The sequence below is a fragment of the Tamandua tetradactyla genome, chromosome 11 (genome assembly GCF_023851605.1).
Source record: "Tamandua tetradactyla isolate mTamTet1 chromosome 11, mTamTet1.pri, whole genome shotgun sequence".
NCBI classification, from domain to species: Eukaryota; Metazoa; Chordata; class Mammalia; order Pilosa; family Myrmecophagidae; genus Tamandua; species Tamandua tetradactyla.
In genome coordinates, this window is record NC_135337.1 from 78,055,561 (window position 1) to 78,079,538 (window position 23,978).

A 23,978-nucleotide genomic window follows, 5' to 3' on the forward strand; every position below is an offset into this window, starting at 1 on the left:
CAGCCACCTCCATCCACTGGGCCTCATGTGGCCATACTTTCTTAAAACCTAAAACCCTCTTGCCAGAACTTTGTATGATGGCCTTCAGTTCCCAAGCTGTTGGATGTTGACAGACTCCTGCTATTTATCAGGTATCAGGAAGGTACCCTTCTGAGCTCCCTAGGCGTCCAGATGATGGCCCCTTTATATCCCCATGCGGGGGTCCCGTGGTGTGTCACACTCAACGTCACAGGACCTGCTGTGCCAGCCTCCTTCCTGTCTCAGCCGATGCAAGCTTCCCATTTCCTTTTTTTTTTTTTTTTTGCGTGGGCAGGCATCGGGAATCGAACCGGGGTCTCCAGCATGGCAGGAGAGAACGCTGCCTGTTGAGCCACCGTGGCCCACCCCCTGTTTCTTTTTGACCAGGCCCAAACTATTTGCTCCATCATCAAAATCTATCCCCCAAATGTCCACTTCTCTCCTCCCTGAACCCCTTCTCCTGCCCCCCAACTGCAGGTCCCAGGGAAGTTTGTGTGGGGGTGGGGGTGGGGTGGGGGCGGGGCGGGAACACAGTCTGTTTCCCCCTATGGCCGCCAGAGGGAGCCAGTGAGCACCTGTGTCAGGGGCCGTCCCTCCTCTGCCTACAGCCCTCCATAGCTCCAACCTGCCTTGTGGGAAAAAGCCCAAGTCCTCCCTGCAGCACCCCAGGCCCTGCATGCCCTGCCCCATCCCCTCCCTGCCCTCCCCTCACTTCCTCCGCTCCATCCAGGAGTGCCTCCTCGCTGCCCCTCTAACACGCCAGGCCTGGTGGTGCGGCAGGGCCTTTGCACAGATACGCTCTTCCCCTCAGATCTCCACTTGGTTTCATCCCTCCCTCAATTCAGGTCTCTGTTCAGATATTTGTTATTGAGAAAGGCCTTTCTCTATCTCATGCCCCTAATTGTATAAAATATTTCCTTTTATCTGTTCTCTGGATTCAATCCCTGATCCCGCTTTGCTTGTCTCCACAGCACTGCTCACCCTCTGACATATCATATATTTTATGCATTTATTTATTGTCCACCCCCAGGACAGAGAGGCTTGCTCTCTTCTCTGCTGTGTCCCCAACCCCTCCATGAAGTCCTGGTGCACGGGAAGTATTCACTAAATAGCTGCCTAATGAATGAATATAATCTGCACAGGAATTCTGAAATATTTAAAGAATGTTATAGTTTTAAATAATCAGTTTCAGGGTTTCTCAGCCTCGACACTGTTGGCATTTGGGATCGTCCTGGGCACTGGGGGGTGCTGAGCAGCTTCCCTGGGCTCCCCTCATCCCACTCAATGCCAGAAGCTCCCCTTCCCCAGTGGTGACAACCCAAAATGTCCTCAGACATTGCAGAATCGCCTCCGGGTTTGATAGAGCGATGTAGGACAATAACTGCCTCTTCAATTTTTTTTTAACTTTTTTTCTCATATAATATAACATATATACAAAGCAAAAGAAGAAAAAAGCAAGTTTCAAAGCACTCTTTAGCAAGGAGATACAGGCCCAGAGTTTGTCATGGGCTATCATACCCGAATACAGGAGGCTAGAAGGAATAAATATTTTTTATCATTGCAATAGACTTTTTTCTTCTTTTTTGTGAAAAAGAACATATATACAAAAAAGCAATAAATTTCAAAGCACAGCACAACAATTAGTTGTAGAATAGATTTCAGAGTTTGATATGGGTTACAATTCCACATTTTTAGGTTTTTCCTTCTAGCTGCTCTAAGACACTGGAAACTAAAAAGAAATACCAATTTAATGATTCAGCAGTCATATTCGTTTGTTAAACCCTACCTTCTCTGTATAACTCCATCATCACCTTTGATCTTTCTGTCTCACTCTTTAGGGGTATTTGGGCTATGCCCATTCTAGTTTCTTCACGTTGGAAGGGTCTGTCACTAATATAGGGAGATAGAACTAGCTGATGTTCTGGAGAAGCTGCGCCCTCTTGGTTACAGGACTTATCTGGCCCAGGGACCCATCTGGAGGTTGTAGGTTTCTGGAAAGTTATCCTAGTGCATGGAAGCTTTGTAGAATCTTATATATTGCCCTAGATGTTCTTTAGGATTGGCAGGAATGGTTTTGCTTGGGGTTTGGCAAGTCATGATAGGCAGCAATGTCTAACTGAAGCTTGCGTAAGAGCAACTTCCAGAGTAGCCTCTCGACTCTATTTGAACTCTCTCTGCCACTGATACTTTATTAGTTACACTTCTTTTCCCCCTGTTGGTCAGCACCGAATTGTTGATCCCACAGTGCCAGGGTGACTTTCACCCCTGGATGTCATGTCCCATGCAGAGGGGAGGGTAATGATTTCACTTGCAGAGTTAGGCTTAGAGAGAGTGTTGCCTTGTCTTTTCAATTTTACAGATGAGGTTTAGAGCTGGCATGAGATATATCGGGGGCAGGGGGAATTCTCTCTTGGGGGACTCCATTCACACATCCCTTCCATAAACAGGGTGACCACCCATCCTGAGAGGCCCAAGAAGAGCCTGGTTTTCATGGATCGTCCTGGAGCAATGAAATCAGAGCTCCTTTCTGCTTTCAAACTCATCTCGCTTTTCTGGGACCCCAACAAAAGTGCTGTCGGGACACATTCTAGAACCTTCCATAGCAGTTTTATACATCATGGTCCCAGACTTGAAACAACCCGAATGTTCACCAACAGTAAAGTATGGAAGTAAATCGTGGCACATTCACAAGAAGAATCCACAGCCATGAGAATGAAAAAAGTCCAGCCACCAAAAACAACGAAGATAAATTTTGCAAGCCATATTCAAGGCAAGAAGCTGGAAGTTCAAAAACAGGCAAAAAAAGACATGGTTTGCCAACCCTCAACCAACGTCACTCTTTTAACCCTAAAGAACATCCAGGGCTCTATCTGAGATTCGACAAAGGTTCCCTGCACTAAGTTTACTTTCCAGAAACCTCAGACTCCAGATGGGTCCCTGGACCAGAGAAGTCCTAAAACCTAGAGGGCCCAGCCTCTCCAGAACATCAGCTAGTTCCATCTCCCTATATTAGTGACAGACCCTTCCAACGTGAAGAAACTAGAATAGGCATAGCCCAAATACCCCTAAAGAGTGGGATACAGAGATTAAAGGTGATGGTGGAGTTATACAGAGAAGGTAGGGTTTTGACAAACAAATATGATTGTGGAATCATTAAATTGATATTTCTGTTAAGTTCCAGTATTTTAGAGCAGCTAAAAGGAAAAACCTAAAAGTATGGAATTGTAACCCATACTAAACTCTGAAATCTTGTTCTACAACTAATTATTGTGCTGTGCTTTGAAATTGATTGTTTCGTATATATGTTATATTTCAAAATAAAAAAATGTTTTAAAAAATGCAAAAAAGGAATCTTGGGGGAAAGGCAGTGAGTGGGAGAGGCATACAGGGGTCTTTTTTGGGGGGGGGGGGCTGGCCAGCTTTTGTATATTAATCTCTGAGCTGTTCCCTGGGATTCGTGGTTTGTTAAAAAAAAAAAGAAAATCAAAGTTTTCCATGACTGTTCTGTGACCTTTCCATACAGAGGTTAAACTTCAATTGCAACTTTACAATAAAAAATTGTCCCTGTTTGGATGACAAATTATAGGGGTACCCCTTTCCTAGAGCAGGAGCCAGAAAACTCTGCCCCCCCTGGGGCTAAACCTGGCCAGGCTGCCTGTTTTTGTATGCCCCACAAACCAAGAAGGGTTTTTACATGGTTGGGGGAAAAAAAAATCGAAAGAAAAAAAACTATTTCAAGCTTGCAGAAAGGATACAAAATGCACATTTTTGTGTCCACCAATAAAGTTTTATTGGCACGCAGCCACACCCATTCCTTTGTGTGTCGTCTGTTTCGTTCATTGCAATAGAAATGGTGTGTGGCCCACAAAACTGAAAATACTTTCTATCTGGCCTTTGAAGGAAAAATTGCCAACCCTTGTCCTAGAGTCATGCCCAGGCAGATCCGTCTAATGCAGACGTTTCCCTGTATTTTTCTTCTAGAGCATTGCAGTTTGCTGGGGCAGGGGGAAGGGTTTGAAGCAGCCACACCGGCTTTCATTCCGTACCTCCAACTTGCTTCCCGTCTCAGGGCCTTTGCACTTGCTGTTCCCAAATCCCTGGCTCGCCCTCCCCACTTTTGCCCCTCTTTCTTATCTCTTAGGTATCAGCGGGTGGATCACCTCTTCCAGGAAGTCCTCCCTAATTTTCTAGGCTAGATGATAACCCTCCCCTGTTATATCTTCTCACTGCTCATGCCACTTTTCTTTCCCAGCACAATTTGAAAGGTTCAATTTGTGCACACATTGGATGCCTGCTTCCTGCACCAAGAGGTCACGTATCACCAGGACAGGGATTCTTGACTGCTTCTCATGGCTGCATCACCCACGCCGACAACAGCACCAGACACACAAGAGCCTCCCAGGAAATATTTGCTGAGCCAACATGTGCTAGGCCTTAGGGATGTGTGGAATTAGGTTTGGGGAGAAATTGTAAACCAGGGCAAAAGGTTGAGTGAGGGTGCAAAGCTGTTGGGTGTGTTTGCCTTCAGGGCGTGGGGCGGCTCTGATGGAAAGTCCCCTTGCCCAGAGGTCCCAGGGGCAGCTTAAAATGAAAGAAATGCAAAACAGCTTGCTAAGGGCTCTCATGGAGGTCCCCCAAAGACTCTTGGGAACCCAGCTGTCACACTCCTGAGACCTGGTTTATGCCTCTGGAAATGGGGGCTGCTATGCCAATTCCGTGGGGAGATCCCCGAGAAGGTGGCAAGCCAGCCCGTTTCTGCCATGAGGACTAAGCACAGCTCAAAGATCACCCACCAGCTTTTGCCTGGAACTTCTGTCCTTATCACACATTCTCAGATTTCCCTCGGCTCCAATTTGCTCAAAGGTCCAATGGAAGGCAAAATGCCCTTTCCTAAGAATGAAACACAATAGGGCGTTAGGGTGTGCAGCAGGGGCTGGGACAAAAATAACTAAGAACTGTGCAGAGCACTACTGGATGCTGTGGCAAAAGGAAAAGTATGTGGCACTGAACCTGCCTTTCTTTAAAATTTTGGACTTTTTGACCTTCACTTTTTAAAAAAAATTTTATGAAGATATTATCTTGATTACTGAGGTTTTTTGAATTCCTTAAATTTTGTGTCCAAGGTATCCCAGCCCTGGCCTTGTCGGAATGTGGTAGGCGCCTAATAAATGCTTGTAGGCTGGTTGATGATAGTACAGTGTATACAAAATCTGTTTCTATTGCATAATTGCGAACAAACACTTAAACACTGTCTGCCAGATGCTGCATGCTAGGTGCTTTCTCTGTATTAATTTCTTTAAGCCTCACAAAAACCCCATCAAATAGGATCTGATAGTATTCCATATTTTACATGCAGAATCTGAGGCTCAGAGAGGCTAAGCGACTTGCCCAATGTAACACAGCCACCGAGGGGCAGAATTTAAACTCAAGACGTTTGGGTTTGATTATCCAAGTCTGAAAATACATCCAGTAGTGGGGCAGGGTTGTTTCCTTTTGAAAAATATGAACTTTCAATTTTGGTTCTATAACACGAACTTTTTTTTAACTAAGCAGACAACTTTATTCATCTTTGTTTTCAAGCTTTATCCTTTATTCCCTGGCTTCTTCAGCTTAATCAACTGCAAAGAATGAATTGTGCATGAGCAATAGCTGAAAAGAGCTGCAATGTCCTTGAGCTGAAACATTTTATAAATCCAGGCTTTCTTAGATCCATAAACATAAAAAGCAGTCATAATCTTAAATAGCAGCTCCACAGAACTTCTTCAAATTCTGTCTCCGTCAGAATTTGACTGAACATATTTTGCCTTGTCCTTGGCAGCCCCATGAAAATTCCCCTGCAAGATCTGGAACTTTCATCCTTCCCCCCAGTCTCCGGTAGGCAAATGGTACTTTTCCATCCCCAGATTGTTTGGGCGGAGTTTCAAGACTCTTTAAAACTAGCACCACTGGTGGTTTAAGATGCTGCCACTTGCTTTGTCTCAGTGTGTCGGGTGAGGGGTGAGGGTGTCTGAACTTTAGTGTTGTGAAAGCACATCACCGTTCTTTCGTTTGTAAATATATTCACCTCCTTAATCCCAGAGATCTTCTTTACCCCTAATTGCTTTAATGAGAATTGAAGTTTTGTCACCATCAGCTGTAGCTGTTCAATGAGTCACTTTCTTTTTGCACGCACTGCCTTCCTTTTCTCCTGGTTCATGATCACTTCTTTCACCCAGGCCAGTCCAGCACCCCACATCCAGGGCCCTGTCCTTTCTGGGCCCCCATTTAACCATTTTTAAGAGGATGCTTTTTTTTTTAATTAATTAATTTTTTATTTGTGATACGTAACCACATACAAACACAAGCATTCTTATCATATGATCATTCTATTCTAGTTAAATAATCAATAACTCACACCATCATCACATAGTTGTATATTCATCACCATGATCATTTCTTGGAACATCTGCATCAATTCAGAAATAGCAATGAAAAGAAAACTGAAAAAATTCATCCATACCATACCCCTTACCCCTCCCCTTCACCGATCACCAGCATTTCAGTCTACTAAATTTATTTTAACATTTGTTCCCCCAATATTTATTTATTTTTCATCCATATGTTTTACTTGTCCGTCGATAAGGTAGACAAAAAGAGCATCAGACACAAGGTTTTCACAATCACACAGTCATTCTCCGACAGCCATATCATCATACAATTATCTTCAAGACACATGGCCACTGGAGCACAACTCCACATTTTCAGGCAGTTCCCTCCAGCCTCTCCATGATACCTTATCAATCTAGGTGATAGCTATTTAATGCGTAAGAATAACTTCCAGGATAACCTCTTGACTCTGTTTGGAATCTCTCAGCCATTGACACTTTATTTTTGTCTCATTTTGCTCTTTCCCATTTTAGTCGAGAAGGTTTTCTCAGTCCCTTGATGCTGAGTCTCAGCTCATTCCAGGATCTCTGTCCCACGTTTCCAGGAAGGTCCACACCCCTGGGAGTCATGTCCCACGTAGAGAGGGGGAGGGCAGTGAGTTGGGGGGGGGGGGAGAGAGAGAGAGAGAGAGCGAGGGAGAGAGAGAGGGAGAGAGAGGCCACATCTGAGCAACAGAAGAGGTTCTCTTGGGAGTGACTCTTAGGCCTAATTTTAAGTAGGCTTGACCTATCCTCTGTGGGATTAAGTTTCATATGAACAAACCCCAAGACTGGAGGCTTGGCCTATTGCTTTGGCTGTCCCCACTGCCTGTGAGAATATCAAGAATTCTCTATTTGGGGAAGTTGAATTTTCCCCCTTTCTCACCATTCCCCCAAGGGGAGCTCTGCAAATACTTCCCTATTCACTGTTCAAACCGCTCTGGGATTTATCTGGGCATCACTCTGGAGAAACCTATAAAATCTCATGCTCTAGGCAAGGTGGATGCTTTTTTGAATCAGTCTCTGCTCTACCCTTACTAGCTGCCCTACATTGGACAAAACACTTCGCTGAATCTCGGTTTCTTCATTGGTCAACGAGCCCACCCAAAGCCCGGGAGGTGAGGAGAATTAAATGAATGAATTGATTTTAAGGGTTTATGGGAGGTGCCTAAGGAAGCATTCCATAAATCATAGAAAAACAGGGAGGAGCGGCGTGCACTGTCGGCGGGTGGGCAGCAGGGGTCGCTGGCGGGTCGCCGAGCCCTCCCCGGTGCCGCAGCAGGCGCACGCGCAGCAGAGCCCCTCTGCGGAGGTGAATTTTTTGTTGGCGTTTAGATTCCCGGTGCTTCACCGCTCCCCGTTCCCGCCTGGATTTATTACTGCAGACCCTGAAATAATCAATTCAGCAGAGCTTTTGCTCCCTGCCGAATCCCCCCCTCCTGCTTTCTGCTAAGCGCGGGGTGCGGTGGCAGTGGGGAGACGCCCCTCTCTGCTGTCGGTCCCATCTCTACCCTCGGTCCCATCTCTAGCAGCTGTGAGGCTGAGGTCCCAAAGGGGCAACGGGGGTGGGGGGAAGGGAGGACCTAAAGCTCCCTTATTCCCCCTAAACTCCCTCCCTTCCTTAATGTACATTTCCCCAAATTTTCTCCAAAAGCAATTAATTCCCCTAAAGGCAAATTCAACCCCACCCCCAATGAAAACCTTTGCGAGTCATCTCTGAAATGCCCCCACTTTGCAGGAAAGAAAGGACAAAGGGCTGCGAAGTGCCCACCACGGAACCCGGCACACAGTAGGTGCTCCATGCATTAAAGACTTCCTTAAAATATATATATATTAAAAAAGGGAAATTGGATATCCATCTGCTACAAATGCGTCCTCCAAATGACGCCTGCGGTGCCTTGTTAAATTACCAGGAAACGTGCCTAGAACGCAAGGTTTGGGTGTTGCAAGACCCCGAGGAGAGTCCGGGAATTGACGTCTGCTTTCTGCCACGCCCCCCTCTGCCACCCTGAGCCTGGAACATTTGAGAGCTACTTATTAAGCATCTCCTGTCTGCCTCAGTTCCCCCCTGGGTTAAACGCGGGATGGTAATAGTAAAAGCGATCATTAGCTCAATGCAATCAGAGCTGTGATCGCGCAAAACGAAATCCGTAAAACATTCGCGGGGGAGGGATCAGGGGCGGACAAGTTAATTTTAAAGTCCCGAAGCGAATTTGCATTGCTTTTTCAGGGCGCTCACCTGTCCCTCCCGCAGCCCCAGGAAATCACCGCAGTCCCTCTGCATTTTACAGTGTGTTGGGGGGGGGGAGTCTATCGAAGAGAGTTTTATTTACATCAAGGAAAGTATCATTCGTTGATGCAAGAAATACTCACCGAGCGCCTACTAATGTGCCAGGAATCGAGGTGGGCTCTTTTTCAAGAATAAAGAGACTGAACTGGCTGCCAATTTGTTCCATCGAGCCAAAGATCCGAAATACAACTGTTTCTTGGGGTCAGATTAGGACACACATGCTAAATAGTCTTCCGGCGCCTCCCTCTGGGGAGAAAATGAGATAGAAAACAAGACTGCACGCGCAAAGCGATTAGCCCGGTGCCTGAGACCTGGAAGCCAGGCCCTGAAATAAACAGCTGTTTCATCAATAGCAGTGAGAGTTAATTAAAATACTGAACGTGTTTTAGGGACTGCGGCCTAAGGTTCTAATCATGTGTTCTATTCATTTTACTTTCCCAGGAAGAGTGGGATCACTTCCATCTTTCAGATGAAGAAACTGAGACACAGAGAGAAAAGGAGTGGAAGGAAACGCATTGTGGAGGAGCTAGTAAGGTCTTTTATTCACTGCTCTATCGATAGCGCCTATAATACCTGGTATGTTGTTGGAGCTCTATCTTTATTTGGGGGATAAATATATGATTAACAACTGCTATTTTTTTTTTTTTGCATGGGCAGTCACCGGGAATCGAACCGGGTCTCCGGCATGGCAGGCAAGAACTCTGCTGTACCACCGTGGCCCACCCTAACAACTGCTTTTTTTTTTTTTTAAACAAGTGCTTTTAAAATACTTTTTATTTTTAAATAATTACAGACTCACAGGGAGTTGCAGAAATAGTACTGAGAAGTTCCAAGTACTCTTCTCCCAGCTTCCCCCAGGGGTATCATTTTACATAACAAGATCAAAACCAGGAAGTTGAACTTGGTACGGTCCACAGACCCTCTTGACGATGAAATACGCTTTAACAACAAGTGCTTGACATTTTGCAAGCTGATATAGTTGCATACTACTATTATCAGCTCAAATGGCGATCTTCGCTTTGTGGGCCTGACTATTTCACCCCGGAGTGTGCACCCAACCCAGTTGGGCGCAGACCCCCGCACTCCAGGGGTGCCACGCCGGTGCCTCAAGGGTTAAACGCGGGAGCGTGTCCTTGCGCCTGCGCGCGCCGTCGCCTCACCCCGCCCCCGCAGCGGTCAGATGACCCGCCCAACCGGCGTCGGCCTATAAAGGGCCGGGTGTTGACGTCACCGTTCTCTTCCGCCGTCGTCGCCGCCATCCTCGGCGCGTCTGGCCTCGCTCGGATCTGCTCGGGAAAATCCACTGCCATCCGCCACCATGGTGAGCGGACACCGGCCGGCCGACGGTCCGGGACTGTGGCGGGGCCTCCGCGGGGCCGGCGGGGCCGGACGTGGGACGCTGGGGCCCCCGGGACGCGGGCGGGAGACATGGCGGCGGCGGGGCCGGCGGGCGCGGGGCTGGGGGAGCGGCCGCCGCCATGTCTGCGCGCCCCGCGCTCGGCCGGGCCCCAGACTCCAGTTCCGGGGGTCGCCTCGGTCTCGCGGAGGCTGAGGCCGGGCCGGGCCGGGGCGGAGGCGGGGGTGGGGGTGGGGATGAAGATGTGGCAGGCGTTGTAATGGCGGGCGCCGCGGTGGCAGCGGCGAGAAAGGGAGGCGCCTTATGTAACCGGCAGGCCTGGAGTTTGACTTGGGCTTTTTGGTTGGGGGGCCGTGGGCGGCGGGGGTCAGGGTGGCAAAAACCAAGATTTAGCGACCCCCCCTCACCTCCTTGGGACACCTTGTAACCTTGACTTTGGACCTTGTGCTTTGCGTGCCTTCCAATGGCGAAAAGAATGACTTCAGAGCTACCATGTGGAGTCTTGTACCTTCTGGGGTCCCCGTAAAGGTTCCCCAGCTTGTCTGAAGGTGGCATGTTTAGAAATTCCACAGGGTGGGTGGCTCCTTCTTAAACATTTTCCAGGTAGGAGGGTGACCTTGGGTTTTAAAGAGGTTTTCTAGTGGAGTAAAGTGGGGGGGGGGGCAGTGGCAACCCCATGGGGTCTTGGGTGAGTCCTCATCTCAGTATTTCTTAATGGATCAGCTTCACATCTGTCGCTGATAGAAAGGAAATGTCTCATCACACGTGAAGACTGTCTCTGTACCCTGTTTTGTGGGGTTGTCACCTCCAAATGACAGCTAGACCCAGATGTTTCTCTGGTGATTAGGGGGAATGGTTTTTGAGGGGTGTTGCAGTGGCCAGTTGGTAGGGATTAGGGTGGCCCAGGAATTTGACCATCCACGGCTGAATTCTGAGTGCGCAGCTGGGAACCCCGGACTGAGCCTCCCTGCCCCCCTGGTGCCCAGGTGAACTTCACAGTGGACCAGATCCGGGCCATCATGGACAAGAAGGCCAACATCCGGAACATGTCTGTCATTGCCCACGTCGACCACGGCAAGTCCACGCTGACGGACTCATTGGTCTGCAAGGCAGGCATCATTGCCTCCGCCCGGGCCGGGGAGACCCGCTTCACCGACACCCGGAAGGATGAGCAGGAGCGTTGCATCACCATCAAGTCGACGTGAGCACCCCGGGGTGACCTCTGGACTTGGGTGGGTGGTGCTGGACACTTGACCGGTGCCTGTGGGTCTTGGGTGTTGGGGGAGGTGGACAGCAGGCACTTGAAATATCAGAGTCGAGTTGAGTTCCGTGGGTCTGGTCTTGAATGGAGGAGAGGATGAGATTCGGTCCAGGGGAGAGGATCAGGTAGGCAGCGTGTGTGCCGGGTACAGGGACTGCCTGGTACTGGGGATTGGGAGGCCTTGGAGAGGATTGGGTTAACCCCGTTGCTCTGTCTTCCCCAAGGAGTAATTCTGCCCCAGAGGGGCCATTTGGCAGTGTCTGGGAACCTTTTTGGTTGTCGCTACTGGGAAGGGTGTTCCTGGCACCAGTGAGTGCTGGGGGTTGCTATAGGCAGCCCACGACAGGCGCCTGCAGCAGTATCATCCACCCCAAACGTCAGCAGTGCCAGGGTGATGAACTCACGACAGGGTGAGGGTGATGGCAGTGGACTTAGCGTTGGCATCTTGTGATTGGGCACTGCCTTAGATTTTTTGCTGCTGGGGCTGTTGGAAGAGATGAGGGAAGGTAGCAGGTGGTCTGTGGGTGTCTTTAGGGCTGTGTGCACAGTTGGTTTTTTAAAGATCCCATGGTGGGTTTGATGAGCTGGCCTTTGGGTGAAGGAGGATTGACCTTGCGTGTCCCAGGTAGGAAGCCTGTCTGTAGAGATGAGTAATGCAGAGGAGGGGCAGGTAGAGGCGGCTGCTTTGAGTGACTGCCCTTGGTATTTATTGGCATTACAGCCTTAGGCTGCCTAACTGTGTTGGGGACTGAGTGAGCCTAGAGGTTGTGGGGGTTCCTAGTGTGGTTTCACCCAGGACTGTGCATCCCCCTTGCTATTCCTCTCCTCAGTGCAATCTCCCTCTTCTACGAACTCTCTGAGAATGATCTGAACTTCATCAAGCAGAGCAAGGACGGCTCTGGCTTCCTCATCAACCTCATTGACTCCCCTGGGCACGTGGACTTCTCCTCGGAGGTGACGGCTGCCCTCCGTGTCACCGATGGTGCCCTCGTGGTAGTAGACTGCGTGTCGGGTAAGCACCAGCCCTCCCTGCAGAGAACCCAGGACCCAGATCCTGTGTTCCCCCTGGGTCACGCAGCCTCCTCTCCCCACTGCAGGCGTGTGCGTGCAAACGGAGACGGTGCTGCGGCAGGCCATCGCCGAGCGCATCAAGCCAGTTTTGATGATGAACAAGATGGACCGGGCCTTGTTGGAGCTGCAGCTGGAGCCCGAGGAGCTCTACCAGACCTTCCAGCGCATCGTGGAGAATGTCAACGTCATCATCTCCACCTATGGCGAGGGCGAGAGCGGCCCCATGGGCAACATTATGGTGCGTCCTCGGTCCCCTCTCCCGCCAGCGCCTGTGGGGTTTGCAACCCGGGGTTAGAGGGACAGTGGTGCTTATGGAGCGAAGGACTCTTGAGAGATTTTTGCCAGGAATGTGAAAGCGTTGGGGTAATAGAGGAGAGGGGAGGGTAGAATGATTTCAAAACTCATCCCACTTAGCACTTGATGTTTGGGGAGACTGGAGCGGTGTGGCCTGTCTGCTGAGGGCAGCGGGTCTGCCTTCGCTCCTGCTGAAGGGGACTACCTGGACGGGTGCCTGGTACATGATGACTGAAATTTCTTCACTTTGACCTGATATTTTCTGAAGAAATCCAGTGTCTGAGGCTGGAGGTGCCAGGGCCTCTCCATCTCTGGTTGCTGTCTGGGCGCCCTCCTCACAGCCCCTTGCAATTTATTTTTCTCTCCAGATCGACCCTGTCCTGGGTACCGTTGGCTTTGGGTCTGGTCTCCATGGCTGGGCCTTCACCCTGAAGCAGTTTGCCGAGATGTATGTGGCCAAGTTTGCTGCCAAGGGTGAGGGCCAACTGGGGCCTGCTGAGCGGGCCAAGAAGGTGGAGGACATGATGAAGAAGCTGTGGGGTGACCGGTGAGTGCCGGCCAGGAGGGGCTGCAGGTCAGCTGAGGCAGGGATGGGCCCACCGCATTCACACCCAATTGCTCTAACCTGGTTGGGTTGGGCCTTCTCTGCCCTCAGGTACTTCGACCCCACCAATGGCAAATTCAGCAAGTCTGCCACCAGCCCTGATGGCAAGAAACTGCCTCGTACTTTCTGCCAGCTCATCCTTGACCCTATCTTCAAGGTGAGATGAGAGAACCGAGTGTAATTTGTCACTTCTGGGACCTAGTGGCTCCTGCAGGGCTGGTTACCTGACCAGGTGCACCCTGGTTTGGCGCAGGGCACAGGGAGGTTGCTCCAGGCAGGCCCCAGCTCCTGCGTTCTTGGAATGTGAACTGAAACTGGATATAAAACGGGGCTGGAGTTAGATGTAGTGAACGAGAGGAAGGGCTTGCCTTTGGTAACTGTGTTAGACCCATCTTGGAGCTCTGAGACAGATTTCTAATCCATAGTGAGGTTTTCAAACTTTGTCTCGTCTTTATTGGGCCTGGCCTTTGGTATTAAGCAGACTAGAATTTTTGCAACCTTTTATCTGGAGCTGGTCTTGGTTTCTAGCAGAAATCAGCTCCAGGCCTCCTAGTGCTCTCCTAACTCCCCTGTGGCTTTAGGTGTTTGATGCAATCATGAATTTCAAGAAGGAGGAGACGGCAAAACTGATTGAGAAGCTAGACATCAAGTTGGACAGCGAAGATAAAGACAAGGAAGGCAAGCCACTCCTGAAGGTAAGCAGATGGGGATGGGGTCCCATTTGTCCCTGGGAAAATTCAGGTCACCATTTCTCTGGACGTTTCCAACCCAGACCCTTGGGGACTGGGGGTAGATGGATAGTGCTCCCTCCCCTTCCCCTTGGGCTCTGGCTGGCCCTGCGCTCTTTTAAAGCATTGCCAGCTCCACCTCCCTGGGGAGAGTCAGGAGGCTGTGCAGGCCCAAGACTTTGGGCTCATACTGCTCTGGTGTCCTCAGGTTCCCCAGTGGAGGGAAGGTGTGAGTAATTGGCACCAAGAGTCTCAAGGTTGTCCCCAAACTTCTACTTTTGATGCTGCCCTCCCTCTCTCAGGCTGTGATGCGCCGCTGGCTGCCTGCCGGAGACGCCCTGCTGCAGATGATCACCATCCACCTGCCTTCCCCAGTGACGGCCCAGAAGTACCGCTGCGAGCTCCTCTACGAGGGGCCCCCAGATGATGAGGCCGCCATGGGTAGGGGTCACCTCTGCATGTGACAAGGGCGGAGTTGCGGGTCTAGTGTTTCCCCATTCTTGGGGTTCTTGGTGTCTGATGGAAACCTATGATTTTGGGGGTTCATTGTGTAGCTTTAGGGTTCTGGGAGGTAAGCATACAATTAAGCAACAAGAGTAATTCTCGGCTCTCGTCTTCGGGAAATTTCTCTCCTCAGGTATTAAAAGCTGTGACCCCAAAGGCCCCCTCATGATGTACATTTCCAAAATGGTGCCGACCTCGGACAAAGGCCGGTTCTATGCCTTTGGACGGGTCTTCTCAGGGCTGGTTTCCACTGGCCTGAAGGTCCGGATCATGGGCCCCAATTACACACCCGGGAAGAAGGAGGACCTCTACCTGAAACCAATCCAGAGGTGAGCAGGCCCGTGGGCTCCAGCCTCGGCTCACAGGGTGCCGGGTTGCTCTGTCTAGGGGGTTGGTTCGTCCTGCCTCTGCTCCCTCGGGCCCTGTCCCAAGAAGTAACTTCTCTTCAGGGGCTCAGAGTACTCGTGGCATCTGAGGGGTGTTCCCAGGATAGCCAGGGCTCAGCTCCTCCAGGCTTTTCCCAGCCCCCAGGGAACAGCGAGTACTGAGTACTATGTTTTGCAGATGAGCGAACTCCTAGGAGAAACTGGCGACATGGTGAATGGGCCTTGTCTGCCCTTCTCGAGATGCTTTTGGCAAAACCCCCACTGGGAGAGCTGAAAGCAGCTGCCCCCATGTCCTTTTTTGAGGAGTAGGCCTACAGGAAATTCAAGCATGAAATAGTTCCCACAGACCACCCCATTAATAACCACTTATTATTAGATGTATTTTTTAGGATTTATGAAAGAACATTTTTTATAATTGTACTATTAACTACCATGTGTTGTTTCTGATGGGGTTTATTGTATTGTATGGTTTTGTTTTTTTTGTCTCCAGTAAAAATGTATATGTGTTTACGTAACATATAGACAACCTTAAACTTTCCCCTAATCACATTCAAATAATATAATTTGATTCCTTACAGTGTACCACCTTCCATTACCAAAACTTTACGCTGAACCCAAGTGTAGACAGAAACTATATAATTGTAGCCTTAACTCTCCATTCTCTGCCCCCACCTTTACCCCTGGTAACCTGTATTCTGTGAAGTCATACCATCTGTCCTTATGTGTCTGGTTTATCTCAATAAGAGTCTTAAATTTCCTTCATGTTGTTGTGTGTGTGGGAACTGCATTTCTTTTCACGGGTGGATAATACTCTCATTGTATGGATGGGTCACATTTTGTTTCTCTGTCCCTTGATGGCCGCTTGGGTTGCTTCCATCATTTGGCTCTTGTGAATAATGGTTCAGTGAACACTGGAATGCAAATCCCTGTTTGAGTCATTGCTTTCAATTCTTTTGGGTATATACTGAGTAGCTGGATTGCCAGGTTATATGGTAATTCTGTACTTTCTGAGAAACCAAACCATCTTCCGTGGTAGGTGCACCGTTTTATATTCCAGCCAACAATGAATGAGTGTTCCTGTTTCTCCATATTTTCTCCAGCACTTGTAATTTTCCATTTTTAAAATAGCGATTCAAAAAAATGGTTTTCATTTGATTTTTCTGATAGCTAATGATGTTGAGTATGTTTTCCTTGTTTTTTTGACTGTATTTCTTTGGAGAAATGTCCTTGGCCCATTTTTAAAATAGGTTGTCTTTTTACTGTTGTAGGATTTCTTTAAATATATTGGATATTAAACCTTTGTTGGATATGTGGTTTCTGAGTATTTTCTTCCATTGAGTAGGTTTCCTTTTTTTTTTCATGAGTCTTTTTATTTTATAACATATATACAGAGCAAAGAAAAAAAAGCAATAGTTTTCAAAGCACTCTTCAGGTAGTTACAGGACAGGTCCCAGGGTTTGTGTAACAGTCTTTTTCACAAAATATCTTGATTTTGATGAGTTCTCATCTATTTTTGCATCCACTTTGAGTCTGCAGTGTAAGAACCTGTTGCCTAACACAAGGTCCTGAAGATGCTTCCCTGTATCTTCTTGCAAGAGTTCAAAAGTTCTGGTTCTTATATTTGGGCCTTAGTTCCATTTTGAGTGGTTTTTGTATATGGTGTGAGGGTAGGGGTCCAGCTTCCATCTGTTGTGTATGGACACCCAGTTTGCACCCATTTCCTTTTAGAGCCCCATAGCCAATGTGGAACCAGCAACCCCGAAGATGTGCCTGATGGTCCTGCAACAGCCACCACCCACCCCACTGGGGTCATGGGCCTCAGCCCTCGGGGGTGGACTACAGGGGTACCAGACAGACCCAGCTGTGAGCCTCTAGGCAGGAAGGCTGTCTCCTGGCCCCTGGGGACCTGGCAGGACCCGTTCCAGCTGAGGCATGTGCCCTTCTCTCTAGGACGATCCTGATGATGGGCCGCTACGTGGAGCCCATCGAGGACGTGCCCTGTGGGAACATCGTGGGCCTGGTGGGGGTGGACCAGTTCCTGGTGAAGACAGGCACCATCACCACCTTCGAGCATGCCCACAACATGCGTGTGATGAAGTTCAGCGTCAGCCCTGTTGTCAGGGTTGCTGTGGAGGCCAAGAACCCTGCTGACCTGCCCAAGCTGGTGGAGGGCCTGAAACGGCTGGCCAAGTCGGACCCCATGGTTCAGGTAGGTGGCACTCCGTCAGCAGGCACCTTGTGCGGGCGTGGGGGTGTGCTTTGCAGAAGCTGTGCCTGAGTTGGCTGCTATAGGTTGAAGTTGGGCTTTTCCGCCTGGTTTAGAAAACCCAGTGTATTTTTGCTGGCCTACAACCAGGTGGGGCTATTGCCCCTTAGTCATTTCCCACCCAGGTAAACCCTCCTTAAGCCTACTGGTTTCTGGGTTTGGAGGTTAACTGTTAGGAAGAGGCCAAGTTCCTGGCCCTTTTGCGCCTTTGGTGGTTCCTAGGTCCCTGAAAGTCTTCCCCTAAACCAACAGGAGGGAGGGGACCTTGGATCTTGCTTCCTTTGGGGCCTGAGAGTGTCTGACCCCCAGGGGCCTATATCTCCACACTGACAGTTCACTCCTTGCAGTGTATCATTGAAGAGTCAGGGGAGCACATCATCGCAGGGGCCGGTGAGCTGCACCTGGAGATCTGCCTGAAGGACCTGGAGGAGGACCACGCCTGCATCCCCATCAAGGTGGGCCAGGCTTACAGGAGTCTCCTAGGGTTCTTCCCAGTGGGTACTGCCATCTTACCTGCTGAGGGCTGGGGAAAACTGCTTTGAGACAGGGAGGGCCTTACAGTGGAGAGGCTCCGGAAAAGCACAGGCATTTGTGTCTGTAGCATGCTTCCAGCTCCTCTGTTGGTGGATTCTTTGTTTTACACTTTATTTGCAGAAATGAGGAGCTCAGATGTGCAAATAGTTTTGTACCAGATTTAGGGGCTTTGTTATAAGTTCTCGTCATTAAGCTACTTAAACCTTTTCACTGATTTTTCTGGTTATAGCAAGTAAGCATGTGTTAAAAATTCCTACGTTGCAGATAGGTGATGCTGTACAGTCTCAGGTAGACTGGTTAGTAGTTATTTCTCTATTGCTATCTGTATAATAACACATCTGAGTAAACCAAACCAGGAACGGACCAGCCCTGTCTTCATCACCTTGCTTTATGCAAGTAGTACTTGTGAGAGCTGTGCAGAATTTTGTTAGACAAGTAGTTCTTCAGTTGATCCTGCTGGCAGTGGGTGGCTGGCTGTGAGTACCTCATACTGCAACCTTTGTGTCACCAAATCAGGCTTGGTGTTCCAATTTGTGAGCCACGGCCTGACCATGTGTCCTTATTCACCAGGAAGAGCTTTAAAAGCCATTGCCTGGAAAGTCACCACTTCCCACTAGCAGGTGTGACTGGTGTGCCCTTCCTTTTGCAGAAATCCGACCCAGTTGTCTCATACCGTGAGACAGTCAGTGAAGAGTCAAATGTGCTCTGCCTCTCGAAGTCCCCCAACAAGCACAATCGTCTGTACATGAAGGCACGGCCCTTCCCCGACGGCCTGGCTGAGGACATCGACAAGGGCGAGGTGTCTGCCCGCCAGGAGCTCAAGCAGCGGGCTCGCTACCTGGCTGAGAAGTACGAGTGGGACGTGGCCGAGGCTCGCAAGATCTGGTGCTTTGGGCCTGACGGCACTGGCCCCAACATCCTCACCGACATCACCAAGGGCGTGCAGTACCTCAATGAAATCAAGGACAGCGTGGTGGCTGGCTTCCAGTGGGCTACCAAGGAGGTGTGTGGGCGGTGGGGGAAGCCATGGCTGGGCCAAGGGGGTGTGTGCGGCTGTGCTCTGTGTTGGTCCTCACACCTGCTGGGGGCTCAGGGTCAGCTCTTGTCTCATACAACCTTGCAAGGAGAATTCATTTGTTCGAGAAATAATTGTTATGTCCCTGGTTAACGGACCCTAAGCTGGTTGTTGGATGCAAGGTACTCATACCAGTGGGTTTCCTTCCTTGGGTGTGGACGACGGGAGGGTCTGGCGTGCGGAGTAGGTGAGACAGCATGTGTCTGTTATGCAGCGGTGGGTGGCTGCGCAGCTGGTGACAGTGTTCTGCCCCTCCCACACAGGGTGCGCTTTGTGAAGAGAACATGCGGGGTGTTCGCTTTGATGTCCATGATGTGACACTGCACGCTGATGCCATCCACCGTGGGGGTGGCCAGATCATCCCCACTGCCCGGCGCTGCCTCTACGCCAGTGTGCTCACTGCCCAGCCCCGCCTCATGGAGCCCATCTACCTTGTTGAGATTCAGGTGAGAGGCTGGCCCTGCAACTGCTGCCCCAACTCCTGAGCTCTTGAACAGCCACTCAAAGCTTGCCTTCCCCTGACAGTGCCCAGAACAAGTGGTTGGTGGCATCTACGGGGTCCTGAACAGGAAGCGGGGCCACGTCTTTGAGGAGTCCCAGGTGGCTGGCACCCCCATGTTTGTAGTGAAGGCCTACCTGCCTGTCAACGAGTCCTTCGGTAAGTGTGGCCTTCTACCAGCCCCCATGCCTCTTGGTCTGGCTAGCCAGCCTAGGGTACTTAATCCCGAATCTTCATGCTCGTGTGCCACATAGGGGAGACGGCCTGGTGGGGAGTTGGGGTGGGAGTTGGGGTGCACACAGTGGCCCAGGCCTCCCAGACTGCCCGGATCATGGTTACAAAGGAGGCGGGGGCCCAGTTCCACCACCCAGTGGGTGGACCCAGGGGAAAGTGGCTTCCCTATCCCAAGGGATAGGGCCCTTGGTTAGGTTTGGTAGGAGGCCACTTGGTTAGATTTGGTTTAGGAGGTTTCGGCTGCGGTAAGTGTGGCCAGGAGCTGGGACTCCACCTCATCTTCTGGATGGGTAGGGTCCCAGGAGGGGCCTCTGGTGCTAGGCAGTGGCATCTGAGCATATTTCTGGTGAAGTTCAAGGCAGTGCGTTGAGTATCTGTGCACAGGTGTTCACTTGCTCCCCAGACCCAGTCCAGGTGGGCTTGGATTCTAGGCAGCCAAGATTTGGGTGATTGGCCTGGGTTGCCCAATGGTCTTCTCCCTGCCCCTCCCACAGGCTTCACCGCCGACCTGAGGTCCAACACAGGCGGCCAGGCCTTCCCCCAGTGCGTGTTCGACCACTGGCAAGTCCTGCCTGGAGACCCCTTCGACAACACCAGCCGGCCCAGCCAGGTGGTGGCTGAGACCCGCAAGCGCAAGGGCCTGAAGGAGGGCATCCCTGCCCTGGACAACTTCCTGGACAAGTTGTAGGTGGCCCTTCCACTCCCCGGGGGGACCTGGCGTGGGGTGGCTTCAGCAGCAGGCCCTGCAGTCTCCCACCTGCTTGGCTGACACCTCGAGACTGTCCAGTCACAGGGACTCTGCCTGAAAGGTTTCTGGAGCCCGCTCCGGGCCGTCACTCAACATTAACACTTGATGCCGTTTCTGCCAATATTTATTTCAGGATGTCAAAGAGGAGCAGAAGAAGTGTCCTCTTTGCAGGGACTTATTTGGCTGGTGGGGGTGGGGGAGGTGGGATGGGACACCCAACACTTTGGTTTTTTTCCATTTCTTCAGAGGGAATTCAGATGTCCAAAAAAATTAATAGTAAATAAAACGCATTAAGAAGTTTATTTGGGTAAATGGCCCATAGTGGGTTTTCCTCTGGAAAGGGCAGGAACAGGTGGGCAGCCATATCTCTGTGGACAGAAACTCAAAGGCAGAAAGCCCTGGGGCGTCTCCACGGGCACCTCTGCTGTACCAGTGCCATTGGAATAATAAACCTGACATGGTGGTGAGTGTCCGTGTGCAGCACGCCTTTGTTCCCCACCCCTGCGTGGCCGTCTTGGGGGAGTGTGGGGCCAGTGGTGACGCTCACACATGAGCACAGCCTCAAATTTGGGCTCCTGGCCTGATCTGGAGGCACAGGCAGGCATAGATAGGTGCGAGGTATACGGGTCTCATCTGTCCCTATTGCTTTCACCCAGAGCCACCTCCCGCTAGGTGGGGCATCCGGTGGATCTTTCTGTGGTGGTGCAAGTGTCCTTGGTTGGTCCCATTCCCACATCCCCTGTCCTGGTGTGTCTACTAAGCACGTGAAGTGTGATAAATGCAGCCAAGGGAGAGTTGTTGGTTTTAGTAGATCCCCAGTGGTTGGAGCCGATAGCAATTTCGGGCAGGACAGATGGAGGGTGTGCTCCAGGTTACTCTGATCACGTCCTTTCCCTTCACCCCAGTCCTGAGTAGCCTACTAGGGGTTCATTTATAAGGTGCCTGGGCCAGGACGCCAACCCCAAGGCTAATTTAGTGCTAGAAACAGGTCAACAAATACTCCTTTGTAGAATTGCCAAAGATACTAAAACATGGAATTTTACCAGACAGACCTTAGTCTAAGCTTTTTAAAATAATGTATATAGTTTATCCCTTCAGATCTGTCCTCCAGGAGGCAAGTGGGTTCTGAAGCACAGAAGTGGGGCATCCAGTTGGGAGGGGGTGACCAGTCTATAGCCCTGTACTGCCCATTTGCCCACTGCAGGAAAGTTGTCTGAAGATTTGTTTCTTAACGTATCAAAAGACATTTATAGAAATGTAAGTAGCTGGAGCAGAAGGGAACATGAGTCCTTGAAGTGTGTGTGTATTTGGGTTTTAGTTGCTGAGTTAGGTTTGTAATGGGCAGTGAGCTTCCTGGCAGCCAGAGGGGCAAGAAGTTTGATCATTTTTTATAGTAATTAGTAAAATATTTTGTAGAAATTGAACTTACAAAGCAGTATTATATATTATAGTGATATATTTGTGCGTCTGTGAACTAGCTTTGGAAGAGGCGTCACTAAAAGAAAGCCCCCATATAAAATGCCAGGAGATTCTCCTGGAGGAGTCTGTTTCCAGTACTGACCAAGATCTACTTGATTTGCCAATCTGGTGCCCCTCCTTTGTTCTCAAAACTTAGCTGGGATAGCCAGCTGACCTCCGGCAATGGGCAAGGGTTCTCCAGTGCTGAAGGACCGCTGGTGACTATTCAGGCTCTTCATCCTGGCCTCTTTGGTGCATCATGAATCCGCACTGAGCCCCAGCTAGTGTGCGGGATGACCTAGAAGGGTCGGGCAAAGTGAAGGGGTTGTACTTGGTTCTTAGTATGCAGGTGCACAAGGGTTTTCATGTGGTTTGTGGACTTGTGAAGTCCTCCCACCACAGTCCTGCCAAAGACTTGGAAGGAAATGGCAGAAAAGTCTTGAATATTGTCAATTTGCTATGTCTTTTTAACAAGGAGAATGGACTCCAAGAGCAACATTTAGACAGCTGTCACTGCTCTGTTCGTATCAAATATTTGTATATACTTAGCCACTATTTTAATGCTTTTTAAAAAACGTGTAAAATACCCCTTTAAAAATAGTACAGAGGGGGTGGTACGATGGCGGCTCAGTGGCAGATTTCTTGCCTGCTATGCCAGAGACTCGAGTTCAATTCCTGGTGCCTGCCCATCCTAAAAAAAAAAAAAAAAAAAAAAAAACGTACAAAGGGAACTGAAAATGGCAGAATAGAGAACTCCAGCTCTCTTACCCCCCAACCCCCCAGAAAAAAAAAAAAACTAATAACAAGCTGGTAAATACCTGTCAGGATCAGTTTTTGCAGAACTTTGGAATCAAAACAGCCAGGGGAAAACTTAAAGTGGCTGTGTTGTGCCAGACCAGCGGTGGCTGTGAAGACAGCAGCACACGCTCCTTGTGCACCTGGCTATTTCCGGAGCAATTTCTTTTGCTCTGGCGATTTCTTTTGAGGTACAGACCTCAAAAGAACTGTCTCGTGGCACTCTTGAGGGCCAGTACAAGGGCTTGTATTTGTTTCACAGCTCCTAGGGTGTTTCCAGAGCGGTGGTAATTCCCAGTTACCGTTTGCTAAAAGCATTTAGAGGTGATGGAATTAGCTGCAGTGGCGTGGGGCAAGGGAGAGCAATAGGTGGAGAATTCTGTGGAGGAAGACATTGAGAAATGGGTAAGTTAGAGCTGGGAACTCCTGTGTACATTGGAGAATTGGGACAGTCACACGTGTGCCTAGGACTGGGTGCTTGGCTCAGCAAAGGCCTGGGAAGACCCAAGCTTTAATCTCTGGCTGATGTGCGGGCTCCTTGAGAGCAGGAGGTGAAAGCTAAGGTAGTGTAAATGGCCTGATTAAACGTGAAAGGGGTGCCCCAATACAGCCAATGTATAAAGACTGGGAGAATGTTTTTCTTTGCTTGGTGTTTTAAAAAATACTAAGCTTCTATAAGCTAATGGAACAGACTTTAGGGACCACACGCAACAAGGGATACAGACTTGACGAGAGCTTAGAAAAGTAAACCAGTTGCCACATTACAATATTCAAAATGTCCTGTGCTCAAAAACAAACAATGCAAAGTATGCTTAGGACTAAACTACCAGGAGAATGGTGTCAACAAACATATTGATAAAGACTTGGAAATAATAAAATCTAATAAAATAGAAATTCTGGCATGCAAGCCTATAATTGAGATGGAAATTCAGTGGGAAGGGTTCAGTAGATTTGAGCAGGCAGAAGAATCAGTGAACTTGGAAATGGGTTTATTGAGTTTACCCAATTAGTAGCTGAAAAAAAAGGAAAATAACAGCCTAAGACCCATGGGATTCCCATCAAATGTACAAATAAATATACCAAAATAAATAGCTGAACTGGATTCATAAAAAAACTAAAAAATCCTTTATTCATTGAAGGACATCAAGAAAGTAAAAAGATAACATGCAGAGTGGGAAACAATCACATCTGATAAGGGCAAGGGATCTGAATAGACACTTCTCCAAAAATAGGCAAATGGATAATGAACACCTAAATGGGTGCTCAACATCAGGGAAATGCAAATCAAGCCTGCTGTGAGATAGGACTTCACACTTAGTAGATGGCTGTTAATGGGAGGGGAGAAAAAGTAAGAATAGCAAGTGTTGGCAAGAATGTGGAGACTCATGCATGGCTGAGGGTAGTAATGTAAAGCTAAGCAGCCACTGGAAAAGATACTATTTTTCAAAAAAT

General features: G+C 49.4%; 1 protein-coding gene and 1 non-coding gene across 2 annotated transcripts; both read left to right on the top strand.

Annotated features, from left to right (window-relative positions):
* The first annotated feature begins 9,903 nt into the window (after positions 1-9,903).
* EEF2 (eukaryotic translation elongation factor 2) lies at positions 9,904-20,740 on the top strand. Its single transcript, XM_077121142.1, has 15 exons — positions 9,904-10,033; positions 11,056-11,270; positions 12,161-12,342; positions 12,428-12,639; positions 13,064-13,242; positions 13,351-13,456; positions 13,881-13,994; positions 14,330-14,468; positions 14,665-14,860; positions 16,868-17,126; positions 17,531-17,638; positions 18,367-18,720; positions 19,056-19,238; positions 19,318-19,450; positions 20,020-20,740. The coding sequence occupies exons 1-15, from the start codon at positions 10,031-10,033 to the stop codon at positions 20,211-20,213; spliced, it is 2,577 nt and encodes an 858-aa protein (XP_076977257.1). The 5' UTR covers positions 9,904-10,030; the 3' UTR covers positions 20,214-20,740.
* Positions 12,916-12,980, top strand: LOC143651112 (small nucleolar RNA SNORD37). The gene has a single exon (XR_013159849.1). It is a non-coding gene; the product is annotated as a small nucleolar RNA SNORD37 (small nucleolar RNA).
* Positions 20,741-23,978: the final 3,238 nt, after the last annotated feature.